The sequence below is a fragment of the Sturnus vulgaris genome, chromosome 5, assembly GCF_052056855.1.
Source record: "Sturnus vulgaris isolate bStuVul1 chromosome 5, bStuVul1.hap1, whole genome shotgun sequence".
NCBI classification, from domain to species: domain Eukaryota; kingdom Metazoa; phylum Chordata; class Aves; order Passeriformes; family Sturnidae; genus Sturnus; species Sturnus vulgaris.
The window spans coordinates 15,998,335-16,012,094 of NC_142247.1; the positions used below are offsets into that span (position 1 = coordinate 15,998,335).

At 38.4% G+C, this 13,760-nt stretch overlaps 1 protein-coding gene across 1 annotated transcript; it reads left to right on the top strand.

The window, feature by feature from the left end:
• Nucleotides 1-221: 221 nt before the first annotated feature.
• RAB21 (RAB21, member RAS oncogene family) lies at nucleotides 222-13,100 on the top strand. The gene is made up of 7 exons (XM_014879416.2): nucleotides 222-596; nucleotides 7,176-7,235; nucleotides 7,423-7,530; nucleotides 9,131-9,194; nucleotides 9,934-9,988; nucleotides 10,415-10,503; nucleotides 11,421-13,100. Exons 1-7 carry the CDS (start codon nucleotides 450-452, stop codon nucleotides 11,558-11,560), a joined length of 663 nt encoding a protein of 220 aa, XP_014734902.1. The 5' UTR covers nucleotides 222-449; the 3' UTR covers nucleotides 11,561-13,100.
• The last annotated feature ends 660 nt before the right edge of the window (nucleotides 13,101-13,760 follow it).

Below are 13,760 nucleotides of genomic sequence, written 5' to 3' on the forward strand. Positions count from 1 at the left end.
TTCGGTTTCCCCGGAGAAAGGCCCGGCAGGTGCATACAGTGCAGGAGCAGGGATTTAGGGATAAATCCTTACGGACAGCACGGCCCGCGCGGGATCCCAGCTCTGGCCCCGCCCCTATCAAGCCCCGCCCCTCGCCCCGCCCATCAGCCGCGGAGGGGGCGGGGCCTCCCGCTGCTCCCGCTTCCCCCCCCTCCCATTGGCGGCGGGGGCTGCGCGTGACCGGGCGGTGCGTGACGTAGGAGGAAGAAGCCGCCATTAGGGGCAGTGGGGCCGCGGCCGCGGGGCAGGTTCGGTTGCCGTGTCCCTCCTCAGCCTCTGTCTCCGCGGCCTCGCCGGTGCCTCCTCTTCCCCGCCAGCCTCGCTCTCCAGCGGGTCCCCGTCCCGGTGGGCGGCGGCGGCGCCGCGGTGCGGCCCGTTGATGTGAGGCGCGGCTCGGCGGCGGGGCGCGGATGGCGACGGGGGCCGGCGCGGCGGCCGGGGGCCGCAGCTTCTCTTTCAAGGTGGTGCTGCTCGGGGAGGGCTGCGTGGGGAAAACCTCGCTGGTGCTGCGCTACTGCGAGAACAAGTTCAACGATAAGCACATCACCACCCTGCAGGTGCGGGCCGGGCCGGGGCGGTGTTGGAGTGGGGGTTCTCCCACTGTTGTGGGCTCTCCGCTGTTGTTCTCCCCTCACCTTGCGCACCTCGTCGCACTGCTGGCAGTGCCTTGTTTGCGGCTTAGTGGCAGCCAGTCTCCGTCGCCGCTCGCTAATTGTGGCTATCCCCTACCGAGTTTGCTGGAAACAGATTTTCTCGTTCTTTTCAAGCCTCACATCTAAGCTTTTAGTATGTCTAGGCCTCGTTTCTGTTCTGCATACTAACTGCTCCGTTTTTTCCAGTTACGTATATGAATGTCTTCATTTGACTCTTGGATAAGTATGATGCAAAAGTAATGTTGTTATTGTAATCATTGTTAGTGGACTGATGACTAAGTGTTTCATACGTGCTGCGTTTCTGTTAATCGCAGTCTTCCTCATGTTCTTAAATTCTAACAATAACACTATCTTAACGTTTCTGTTTAAGGAGAACGGCTTTCACAAAATGGTTTATGAGATTAAGGCTTATGATTTAATAATGGGAAAGATTCTTAAAGCTTAGCTGCTTGTCACGACAGCTCCTTGAATTTTGGCTGCGTTCTCAGAGCACTGTCTGCTGTTATAAAGAACTACAAAGTGATGCTCTGCTAATAAAATGTGACAGGGTGCCTGCTTGAAAGTAATGGGTTTTTTTCATGGCCTACTAGTTAGTGATGGATGGCGTGGATGCCATGGTACAGAATAAACTGCTTGTACTGTACATGGTCTCAGAAAACGTGTTTTGAAGTTTGTGTTGTGAGTGGTGTGTTGTCTTTCAGGATGTCCGCTTGTGTCGGTGGGAGTGTAGATTCACTGTATACCACTCTTAATTTTTTTTTTCTTTCAAATGAAGAAACAAGCTCTGTCACTTGGTGGACCTGTAGTGGGTTTTGAACTAAATCTGAGTTTCTTGAAGTACAGAAGAAATAGTAGGCGATCTTAAGAAGGAAAGGGTTTTAAGGTAGTTATGTGCCATTCCCATGCATTTAGGGGAAACTTCTTGAATTGTGTATCTCAGAAGTAATTAATAGTGAAATTTTCCCTTAAAACCAAAGCAGCATTATAGCTACACTAGAAGCAATACAGAGAATGTTTCATAAACAGATAACGTAGCTTCATTTGTACTGTGAAGAGGTGAAAATAATATGTTTTAGACTTTGTTATTCTGTGTTAATACTCAGGTTTTTGGGTTAATCTATCGTAGGTTTACTAGGTAGGGTGTTTATAGGAAGGTAGTTGTAGCTGTCATGCCACAGAGATGCCTGGTACCTTGTAGGTGTCAGAGGTGCAGCAGAATTGTAGCATGAGCAAGCAATCAGTTAAAGTGCATCAAAATGATGACGAATAGCTGAATTCTCATATCCCATGTTTTAAGAGTAGGTCCGAGTAGATTGTTGTGCGATTAAGCTTGTTTGTTGTTTGGGGTTTTTTTATTCTTGGAAAAATAGTGGAAAACCTAAAATTAGAAGCAAAAAGTGGGTTGGAATACAGACTTGGGCCACAAATATCATAAAGCACACTTTTAACTTGCTCTAAAATGCTGATAGCAAATTGTCTGTAGATAGCGTGGCTCCAGAGCTCTTGGTTTTGACTGTCTGGAGAGGGGCGTGTTGAGGAGTGGAAGCACGTGCTTGCAGTTTCTACTGAGATTTTGTTTCTCCACTGTAACCAGGTTTGTGGTTGCCACCTGTGTCTTTTAACTGACTGCACATTGTTTATCAAGTTGTTTGCTTTTCTGTTCTGAGCCTCCTTGGCCACATATGCATCTTGCTGGTTGTAAAATACAATGTCAGTTGCTGTTGAGTCTTACTGTGCATCATGTGCACTTGTAAAGTATTATCTTTATTATTTTTATTTCTCTGCATCTTACAGTTCTATGAAAAAAGATGAAGTAAGTTCTTCCACTATTAAATTAAAAGATAATTTAAGAATAAGATGAAGAGAAACTAGGGTATCTGATTAAGTAATGAAGTAACATGTTTGCAAAGCATCCTTTGGTTTTTTTTAAGATAAAAGGCTTAATTTGATAAGGTTGCTTTGTTTCATGGCAACAGTTCAAAGTGTTGCACCAAATTCCTTTTGTTCCAATAAAGCCAAAATTAGATAAATACTTTGCTCCTGGTCCAGCAAAGGAAGGAGTGACAACGATGAATCATATGACAAGATCACTAGATATTGAGACAGGACGCTCTCTATCCACAATATTCTCTAACTTAAACGAAAGAAAGTATTGCATAGTGTTTTATTCCAGTATGTTTGCAACAAAAAGGGTGATGAGACTGTAGCCTTCTAGAAACTTCATCTAGTGATGTTGTTCTACTGTGAAGTTACTCTTTGTATATCCAAATAGGTAAGTTTCTTTGGTGCTAGTAACAGAAGATTTTGATTAAAGGGATCAGTTTCTCCTGCCTCCCCACTCCCCGTCTGTCAGTGCTAACTGGAGTGCACTGAACCTCCTCCGATTTAGGAGGCTGCTGGGATGTGTTGCTGTAGTTGTGTTAGTATCAAGTCATGTACTTAAGGTATTGATGACCTGCATGTGAAGTTAAGGTAGCTACTGATTCACAGAAGAAAGCATTTAGTTAGAACACTGTGGAAAAGCTGTGGATGTAGGAAGAGTAGGGGTTTTGCACACAATTAATATAATTAATAACCTGTTGGCAGACCTGGCAGGGCAGTTAGAATTTGTTCCCATTGTTTGAAATACTGAAGTGCCCTCATATTGATACAATAATTAGAATACATAAATTGATACCAAGTGAACTGTGCTGGAATTTCTCCAGTAATAAGCCTACTGTCAAACTATTGGTTTTTTTTAATTGGGTAAATACTTTTTATTATGTAATTACTCAGGATAAATACAGCTTCTGAATACTGCTCTCATAAATGTATGGAGTATTGCAGAATATCCAACCTGAGAGAGCTGTTGATGTGGTAATTTTAAAGTTCCTGATTGCTTTGATGGACTTGGAAAAGATATGTTGGTTATCAAGACAGCTGGGGATGGGTGGAAGACAAATGTAAGGAAGCTATATGCAGTGTTTGTACGCCTGACCTGCTTCTGTTGAGCATGAAGCACTCAAGGGCAGGTGCCACACACCTGCTTTTGTTCAGTGACTTTCAGGATACTCTCTTCCAGCTATGTTATCTTTCTTGTGTTCCACTCAAGCCCCTTTATCAGCTCCTAGCAGGTCCTGGTGGGCATACAAAACTGAACTCGCAGAAGAAGGAATTTAAAGGAAGAAAGTATTTCCTACAGCCACATCAAAAGATAGGAATTTTAGCGCTTATAATTGCATTATTCTTTTCTAAGTGCCTAAGTATTCTTCAAACCAGTCATAAGACAGTGTCAAAATATGAAAATTAGAAGCTTCAAAGAGTTGTTTGAAATTACTTATCTTTAAAGTAATCATAGCCCTGTGAGTTTTTGAAAGTCCTAGCAAAAATCAGCTGTTGTAGTAATTAAAATAATATGGAAAAGAGCTACTGAGTGTAAATGGAGTCGCAGCTCAGACTTGTAGTACTCAATTCAGTAATTTTTTGGAGATTAGAGAAAACGTTGAAGCTTTTTCTATGTGTAATTACCTAACGTCCTGTAGGTAGTCAAAGGCTTTGATTTTGAAACTTGACAAACATTAAACTTGGCAACTGACTTTTTCTCTAACCTGTCTGAAAACAGAAGTTAAGACTTTCTCTTATGTGTTGGGTTTTCCCAAATTTCTAAAGACTGCTTAGCCTTGCTATTCCCTTGTTTGTTTTTTTCTCTCTCACTAACCTCAGAATGGTTGGGGAGGGGTATGTGTGTGTTGAAAGGTTTAAAGATATTAGTTGATTTGTCTTTGTCATGTTTGCCACTGTGGATGTAAAATATGTTTTATTGATACTAAATGCACCAAACTTAGCCATACCTACTAATTCATGAGCAGAGTCTGTTAACTGTATTCTTCAAGTATTTGAACAAAATAAAGAAGAATGAAGCATTAAATCTGTAGTATAGTATTGATAGTTTCCTCCAACGTGTTCACAAAGCTTTCTGCTCATTGCTAACCATGACTGCTTCAAATACCAGGTTCCAATCTTATTATCAGACAAACCTGCTTGTACTCAGGGTACTGTCTCTCCTTTTTTGATTATGACTTTAGGTAGACTAAAACATAATCATTACAAATTCATCAAGTTTTAATACAGACAGCAAGTAGGATAGTCCAGTGCTAAATACCCTTGCCACAGTCTCCTGTGATTATGGATGATTTTGCAATACTAAGAAGCCTTACCTGCATGTAGGAGTATATAAAAAATGGAAATCTATATCTGAGTGACAAAAGATAGTATTTCTATCAAAAACTATAGTACCTGAAGGACAGGTTTAACTGAAACAAAACTTACCTGTGTAGATAAACCTACTTTAGTTTTTGCTCTGTCAGATAGATACACTTGTGCTGTTAACTGTGTCATTGGCTAAAACTATAATGATAGGACTTTATGGGTACTGAATTCTGTGTTTTTAAATATAAATCCCCTTTGTGTGAAGGATTTTTCTGTTCAGAAATTGATTCTCAAAAACTTGTGTGGATTTCACATCAGCTAAGCAGGTTTGGATTGTTGGTGTTATGAGAAAAGCAAACATTGCTCAGAAGAGCTTTTCCTTTGAGATTCATGGTAGAATGTTGAGTACTGTAGTACAGCAGGTCAATGAAATATTGTCAAGTAAGCTTGATTCATTGTGCCTAACAATAGCTTCTCTCCCTGTAGCCCAAGTGTTGGTGAATTAGAAGTTCTGAAGTTGCCTCCAAGCTTCTGGCTTTTAAACTATGGTGTAATACAACAAATGATGACTTCTGATGAGTTAATCCTCAGGGACAGCTGTTTGAAAGCCATCAACTACTTTCTCTCGAGTTTTTAATTAAAGAATGAAAAGTTTTCTGATGCTGAAGATTTGTTACTCTTCTGTTAAGCTATTTGTTACAAGTTGGCTAGAGGGTCATATCTCCATTTAACATGCTGTCTGGAAGTTTTTCCAGACTCTTGACACTACAGTGAGTCCCTTCACTGTCGACTGAGAGGGGTATTGTAGTGTTAATGCTTTAGTTATGGGTTGTAGTGATCAGTTCTTTGCAATCTGCTCTTGGAAAGTGTTTTTCTTCTGGTCTGTTCTCTCTCTCTGTTCTTATCATCAGACTTTGTGGAAAGGTTTGGGGGAAGGTACAACTTGAAAGATGAAAAGGTTTTTTTTTTAATCATCTCATCTTGGGTCATACAGAAGTGTGGAAGTAGAGAGGTAGCTGAAGCAGGAGCTGCTGTAGCAACTGAATGTTGAATGATTTTAACTGTAATACAGGCAGCACTCCAGAAAGGCACTTTGACAGTAATTTAGGCTGGTGTTCTTTGAAACTGTTGTGGTCTTCTGTGTGCATTCTGGTTGCTTGTGTAGTTAAGCAGCAAGCTGGTTCCAGTAGCTCGTCTGACCCCTGACACTTTGCACATGTGACTTGGTTCTGTGGCTGGTCAGTACTTGTAGAAAGAGCTCTTCTTGAGCTGCTGCAATCCAGCCTAAAATTATCTGTGATGAATGTCTAATAAAATACCACAGAGTACTTGTTTGAACCCAAATGTAAACGGAGGTAAAACTGAAAGCAAAACTGACTGTAATTAAGGCCGAAGACAAAAGTTAGCGCTTGTTAACTGAATTGTTTGATATATGTTACTGCTAGTCTTTAGAATGGGGGAGCAGGTTCCTAATGCATCAGCACCTTGAGACCCTGTTCTGGTCCATTAAACCTGTATTAAATTATATTCCCTTTTTAGCCATCGAATTACAGACTTAGTAACAGAGGTGGTGTCTGAAAATGTGAATCATGCAAGTTTGGAGGAAACCAGACCTACTCAAGTTACTAAAATTAGATTAACCTTGCAATGTGCTCTGGTCCTGTAAAACATTACCAGAGGTTAAAGTAATGGAATTCTAAAGCAGCTTGTATGCTTATTCTGAGGCTTCTCAGCTCAAACAAAAACACAGAACCAAAAAACAGATGAGGGTGAGTTGTGGGCTCACTTCAGCAAAAAAAAGGAAAAAGTTAGAGACAAGGAAGCTTGTGAAATACTAATGTTCCAAGATATTTCGTGATAAGTTAAAACAATTCTTTATGGTTTTAGTAACTTACTAATAGTGAACTACTTTGCCTAATTCCTGCAGATTAAAAATCTTGTTTGACTGGTTCCTACCTCAACTTCATGTACTCTTGTGAAATGCTTTAAGTTCAGATTAGATATACCAGTGTTGTGAATTCAGACTCTTTCCACACAACTCATCCTTCCCAAATAATTCAAAACAACAGCAAAAAGATGTAGTAAATGATTTCTTAACCCAAATTTATTTAGACTAGACTGCTGGCAAACTGTAGTGAAATGACTAACTAGCTTAGTATTGGCTTAGTCTTCTTGCTTAGTCTTTTGATCTGGAAATTTGTTTCATTGATTCTGATGCTTTATTAATAAATTAATTTGAAGTCAAATTATGTGTCTGGTGTGTAAAATTTAACTAAAATCTGTTTTGCTTTCCAGGCATCTTTTCTTACGAAGAAGCTAAATATTGGTGGGAAAAGAGTAAATCTTGCAATATGGGTATGTTTACATTTCTGTTTTTTCCTCCTTAGCTAATCAGAATGTTTTTCTGAAAAAAAAGTTACTTAGGCTTTCTATATCTCAAGTATTGATAGTTCTTAATAAAGTAAAATTTCCTAAGTATTTGGAATTCCTTGAAGTATTGTTTGCTTTGTCTTAAATACTAACAAATATATTTTAAATGCAGGATACAGCTGGTCAAGAAAGATTTCATGCATTGGGGCCTATCTACTACAGAGACTCTAATGGCGCTATTCTAGTATATGATATAACAGATGAAGACTCTTTTCAAAAGGTACTGGGAAGCTTTTATGTCTAAACTGGTTGAAAGATAATTGTGATGTGTGTAAACAGAAGTCTTCTGTTTTCAGCAATATGTATTATATTTGCAAATGTAGATCATGTAATGGAGTTATACAGCTTATTAGTATTCTTTTGAAGAACTGACTTCACTGCTATCAGATTATTCAAAGAACACCAGAGAATTAAATTGCTCAGTTTCTTAAAGCACAGTCCTAATAAGGCCAAAGTTGTGGGTTTGATTCCTGTATGTGCCATTCATTTAAGAATTGCACTTCATGATCCTTGTGAGTCCCTTCCAGCCCAGAATAATCTGTGATGTAGCTGTGCAAGTCACCTGTGGCAGGCTATTAACATAAACCTGGACTGGTGTCATGGTGTGCCATACTGATCTTTACTATATAAACCAAGTTAAGAAAAGATACTAAGTGGCATGACCTTTTACAGCTCTGAGAACTCTTAAATTGTAATACATGATAATGGAGACATTACAGTCTCTGATCAGTTATTTGTTCTTCAAATCCTCATCAAAATATCTTATTTTATGACTAGTTATTTTATGGCTGTATTAGTTGATTAGATTGATCAGTGAGGTTTTTCTACCCTGTGTCAATTTATGCTCCCACTCTATAGAATGTCTCAGCTGAAAACTGGTGACACTGGACAAGTTTGTGTCTGATTAGCTTTTGGCAAAACCAGTTGGACTTCTGTGTAGAGAGAAGTAAGAAATTGTGGTTGTATGGGCAAGGTTTTGGTTAGAAGTAATAGAGTAAGGGTACAGATTCATAGCACCTTAATTTAAACAGTTGGTGTAGGGCAAGTAAAGAACTTGTGCTAGCAGTTAAACACTTGCCACCACCTGCAGAATGGTGATGACTTGTGGATACTACTTCAATGTGTGCCTTTTCATGTTGAACCCTACGTGGTAAAACCCTGTGGTACCAAAACATTTAAATGTGCAGGAAACAAGGAAGGTTGATTTGCAGAAGTTACTGCAGAAGTATTACTACTGTATCGTGTAGCCTAATTTATTTTTAGATTCTTGAAGTGATTGCCTCTCTTCACAATTGTTCCCTTAAAACAATTCCTAAGTCAGTGCAGTGATCATACAACTTTCAAAGCATGACAACAGATTTGATAACAGATACATTACCCTCAGCTGATTTGACATGCTTTTCCCATCTATTCTCTTGTGAAATAAACATCTGTTATAATCTAACCTGAAAAACTCAGTTCAGGTGCCTTTACCTTTAAAGTACTATTTGTGTTCTGTCAGTAAGTGCCTGTTGATAAAGGATGTCATGTCTGACCTGAAGTAGCCCATGCAGTGAACTTGCTATATTGAGTGTGGTGAGTTATATTTCTGGAGTAATTTAATGATTTTATCTAAGTAATTTGCTCTTAATTTCACCTGTGAAATAAAACCTGCTGAATAAGGGCCATGTGTAGCTATCCATTTCTAAAAAATATTTTCCCATCTGTTGCTCTAAACACTTTTGCTTTAAGTTTAGAGTAGATGGTTAATGAAGGAAATGGGATTGTTCCACATTGCCTAAGTTAATAGTATATCAAACTCACCTCTGTTCTTTTTGCAGGTAAAAAACTGGGTTAAGGAATTAAGAAAAATGTTGGGAAATGAAATCTGTTTATGTATAGTAGGTAAGTATTTTTCAACATGACTGAATTGGAAACATCTCTTTTGATTAATAGTGTCTTCCAAATGCTGCTTTGACAGCTTGTACATGTGAAGGGTTAAAGCTTATGTTAGATATTTAAAATTAAACTGGAGCTAGACGTTTCAGTAAATCACATGGAGGAAAATAAGAGTTTGATTGAAAAAATGAGCTTTTTAATTGTACACTTTCAGAAGTGCATGGTACAGACACCTGCAGACTGTAGTTTAACAAAACAATTTATATTATCCTTTCAACTGCTGGCTTTTCTTGGTGGCATAGACTAGGTGCTTGTCTGTTTTGATAATTATGTGCTTGCAGGTAGGAGTGAATCTTAAAGCTTGGCTATTTCAATGCAAATGGAATGCAACAGAAATGATCTAATTATTAAAACAGTTTCATGAGGTTAGATATGTGGACATGCTACAAAAATTACCTCTGCAGCACATAGAAAGTGCTAACAAATCACAAAGAAAAGGGCAAAAGGCTAAATTATGTGGAGGCATTTAGCTGTCCTGATGTCTCTACAGAAGTAGCACTTCATTGCCTGTAAATACTTGTGTGAAAGGAGACTCTTAAATCATATTATCCTTGAAAGTGAGACCTGTGTAAGAGCGTTTTTACTGGGATGGCTTGAGAAAATGGAGTACCATGCTTACATGTCTGCTTTCTTTTTGGGTCATTTTAGAGTACAAAGACTTAAAAGATTAACTTGTCTTCAACAGGTAACAAAATAGACTTGGAAAAAGAGAGACATGTTTCAGTGCAAGAAGCAGAAATGTAAGTCACACCTATTACTAATAGAAACAGTCATTGCAGAATTATGCTGGAGTAATAAACTCGTGATGTTGTTAACATAGCAGCCAGCTAGGCACTGCTGGTTTATGCCTGCCAGTTGTTGAGTGTTCTGTTAGTATCTGAGTCACACGGTGTCCTGGCTGACCAAACTGTGGCTTGAGAGTAGTTTGTGATTAAAATCAACATTTGCAGTTTAAATCCATTTCTAGACATGAAGTTTCATCTAGTGTGTTGCATGAATTCTGGCAGTTTTAAACACAACTCTGTTTTTTAAATTAAATAAGTGTGTGTAGATTAACTCCTGAAGAGAGAATAAACCTCTTTTTGTCATCTTACTCCTTTGTGTAAAGTGATTTAGAAATACTGAGTCCTTTACTACAATGAGGCTCCATATCTGCATTTCTACAGGTATGCTGAATCTGTTGGAGCAAAACATTATCATACGTCAGCTAAACAGAACAAAGGAATTGAAGAACTGTTTCTTGACCTTTGCAAAAGTAAGTATTATGTAGTTTGTTAGTAAAGACTCATTTATAAAATGCTTCCGGCTTCAAAAGTGCTTTTTCAGGCCATATACAAAGCTTTACTGTAAAGTACTACTTAGAACTGACTTCATTTCAGTCTACTTCAAGCCAGTTGTGTTCTGTAACAGCTCTGGAAGTTTGATGTATGGATGCTTACAATATTGAAAATTCATTCTGTACTCCAAAAATATCATGGTCATTTGTTGGAGCATTGACTGCTGTTCCACTTACCATGCATAAGTAATAACCAAAGTCAAACTTCCTGTTACTGGTCTCACCAATGCTTGCTTCAAACCCTCTGTTTCAACCTCTTTCAAAAATCTTCTCAACTGATGTCAATTACAAATCACAAACTCCAAGCTTTAATGATGCAAATTTTACACAGAAATCTTAAATGGTAAAGATCATGGTATGTGGGATGAAAATCCAGCACAAGCAAATTATCCTATTAGTTGTATTTCTGTGATAAAAGAATTTCAGGATAAGGTCTTCTGTATTTATGAAGAAGTAGTTGTTGGGGTTTTTGAGGGCAGAGTATTTGGGAAGGTGGAGTTTCTTGTTGTTTGGGGTTTTTTAACAGTGTTAATAATATGGGTGGGTAAAACTAGCTTTTGAAGTTGCTAACTCCAGGACGCCTGGGGGTCTCTGTGGTCTCCCTTAGCTACCAGGAGCTGCTATATGTTGGGTGCTTTAAAAAAGGATTTAATGTTCTTGTAGCTTTGCTATGTGATACCCGAGTACTTAGTTCTGCATGACAAATAGAACCACTCTTGCTGAACTTTTGTCTCAGTGCATATAGTTCAGATAGATTAAGATAGCAGAGTCTTAATGTAAAAATGTGGTGAAATTAATGCCGTGGAATGTAATCTAATACATTTATTTCTTTACAGGAATGATAGAAACTGCTCAAGTGGAAGAAAGAGCAAGAGGCAATGGCTCCAGTCAGTCAGGAATAGCAAGGCGAGGTGTACAGATCATTGATGATGAGCCACAAGTACAGAGCAGTGGAGGGTGCTGTTCTTCTGGATAATTATAAAACTGTGCATCACTGCCCTCTCAATATGAAGACTGCCATATTCCAAGTCACACATTCTTTACCAATGGAGTAATAGAATTAACAGTATTTAAAAATAATCACATGTAACACTGCAGAGACCTTAAGTGCTAAACTAGTGGCGTCTGTGACCAGAGAATTGGCATTTTCTACAGTGGTTAACAAAGCAATTACCAATGGCCTTTTTACATATTTTTCTTTAATGAGGAATAATATGCATGTAGAAAAGACCTACTTAAAGGCTTCATTTATATTCTTTTAAATCAGATCATTATTTAATAACTTATATACATTGTTGTTGGAATGGTATACGTTTTTGCAGCTCTTTGTATTTTGTGGTAGATGGAATTGTATCACTTCTAAAATGCAAATTGATTTTTTTTAAAATTAGCAGATATCTGAATTAATATTTTTGCAGGGCCTCCACAAGCCTATAACTCAACTACTTTGATATATTCTGTTCATCTGTATGCCAAGCTGATAAAATACATTGTAAATTACATATTAAATATTTTATCTGCTTTTACAGTTGCAGGTGCAGAAATATGTACATCAGTCTTGTCAGTGATTGTGAAGTGAACAAGTCAGTGAAAGATGCAAGCTTTTCATGTGCACTGTTAAATTGCTCATTTTATCCCCCTACCTGAGAACAGCTTTGTTTTGGGTACATCCATAGCTACAGCAATTTCTAAGTCCATTTCTGGCAAGCAGCAGTATTTAGAGCATCCCCTTACTGGAAGAGAATGCTTCTGTAAACTGCTGTTTAACACTGAGGTGTCTGACTTGCAGCTAAAACAGTTGGTGCATGCACATACCTTGCCTCTGCAGTTACTTTGTCCTCTCAGAAGATCCCCAGAAAGTCAAAGCACCTTTAGCCCTCATCTGTCTGGTAGCTAGTAAACCAGATGCATGGGAAACTCTTTAGCTGCTTTAATACATTTGTTTCCAAAGACAGCATTATAAACTATTCATGAGCATATTTATTTTCCCCTGCAGGGCTTGAGTGAGCAATTAATTGGCATTAACTAGAACTTCTAATTTGGAGTGATTAAATTGAAGATGTGAAATTTGCCAGATATAGCTGTAACTTTGGGGATTCTAAGCAGAATTGAACTTATTCCCAGCTTGCTCTTTCTCCTGTAAAATGTTTTGAAAAAGCCCATTTAAGTTTCAGGAGGAGGGTTTTCAGAAAAAAAATGTGTAAACTACTATCACGAAAGAACACAAATGGTGGTAGCTGAAACTTCAAAATGTTTTGTGCTCTGACTTTTTTTACTTAAGTTGTCATGCTTGGAAAAACAGTAAAGGTGATGTCTATGACAAAGTAGAATATCCTGGGCCTTCCTTTTTCTGAAAGGTAGATATAGTATTGCATATGAATGCACTGAATGGTGTGGGTATGTTCTGATACACAAAAAAAGTAGTAGTAATGAGTTAGTCTGTGTAAGAGAAGTGTGCTGTCTTCAATCTGGTTTTTATTTTCTCTGAAATAATAGATGGCTTTGATACAGACTGATCCCGGTGCATTTTCTCCTTTTTTGCCTTAACTGTGGTATAGATACTTTTTCTTAGACTACCATTGCTGTGCTCTTCTGATGTGTTTGCATGCATGATGGAGAAAGGTGGTCTGTTCATGCTAGTGAAGATAAAGTTTCTTGGCTGTGCAGAGCTTTGGTGTGAATCTAAAATCTATGATTGTGTGTCAACATGTAGCAACACCGTTAACTTTCACATATCTAACAACAGTGAGCTCTGACGAAGTTGAAAACCAGATTGGTTTGATCTAGCACTGCTGTCTGACAATCAGCCTTGTAAGTGATACAACACGTGAAGATATGAAGAGTGAAATTGTCAAGTCTTGATGTTCAAGAATGGAATTGCCTCAGAATAGGAGTTTCAGGTTTTTTGATTCAAATTTAATTTTTTTCCATATCTGCCAATAAAACCCCAAATAGCCCAACTTCAACTAGACTTAGTATTCTACACACTGCTTCAACTATCTTTCTGCCTGCAGCCAAAATGTCTTTAGTGTATTGTGTGGTAAGGGCATCCCACGTGAATTTCTGCCAATTACAAAACTAACAAAGGCATGTTGATACTAGCTCTTAAGTCTTACAGAATTAAAACTATTACTACTGAAAACTTGGGTGGGGAGTCTACAATTTGGTAATACTAA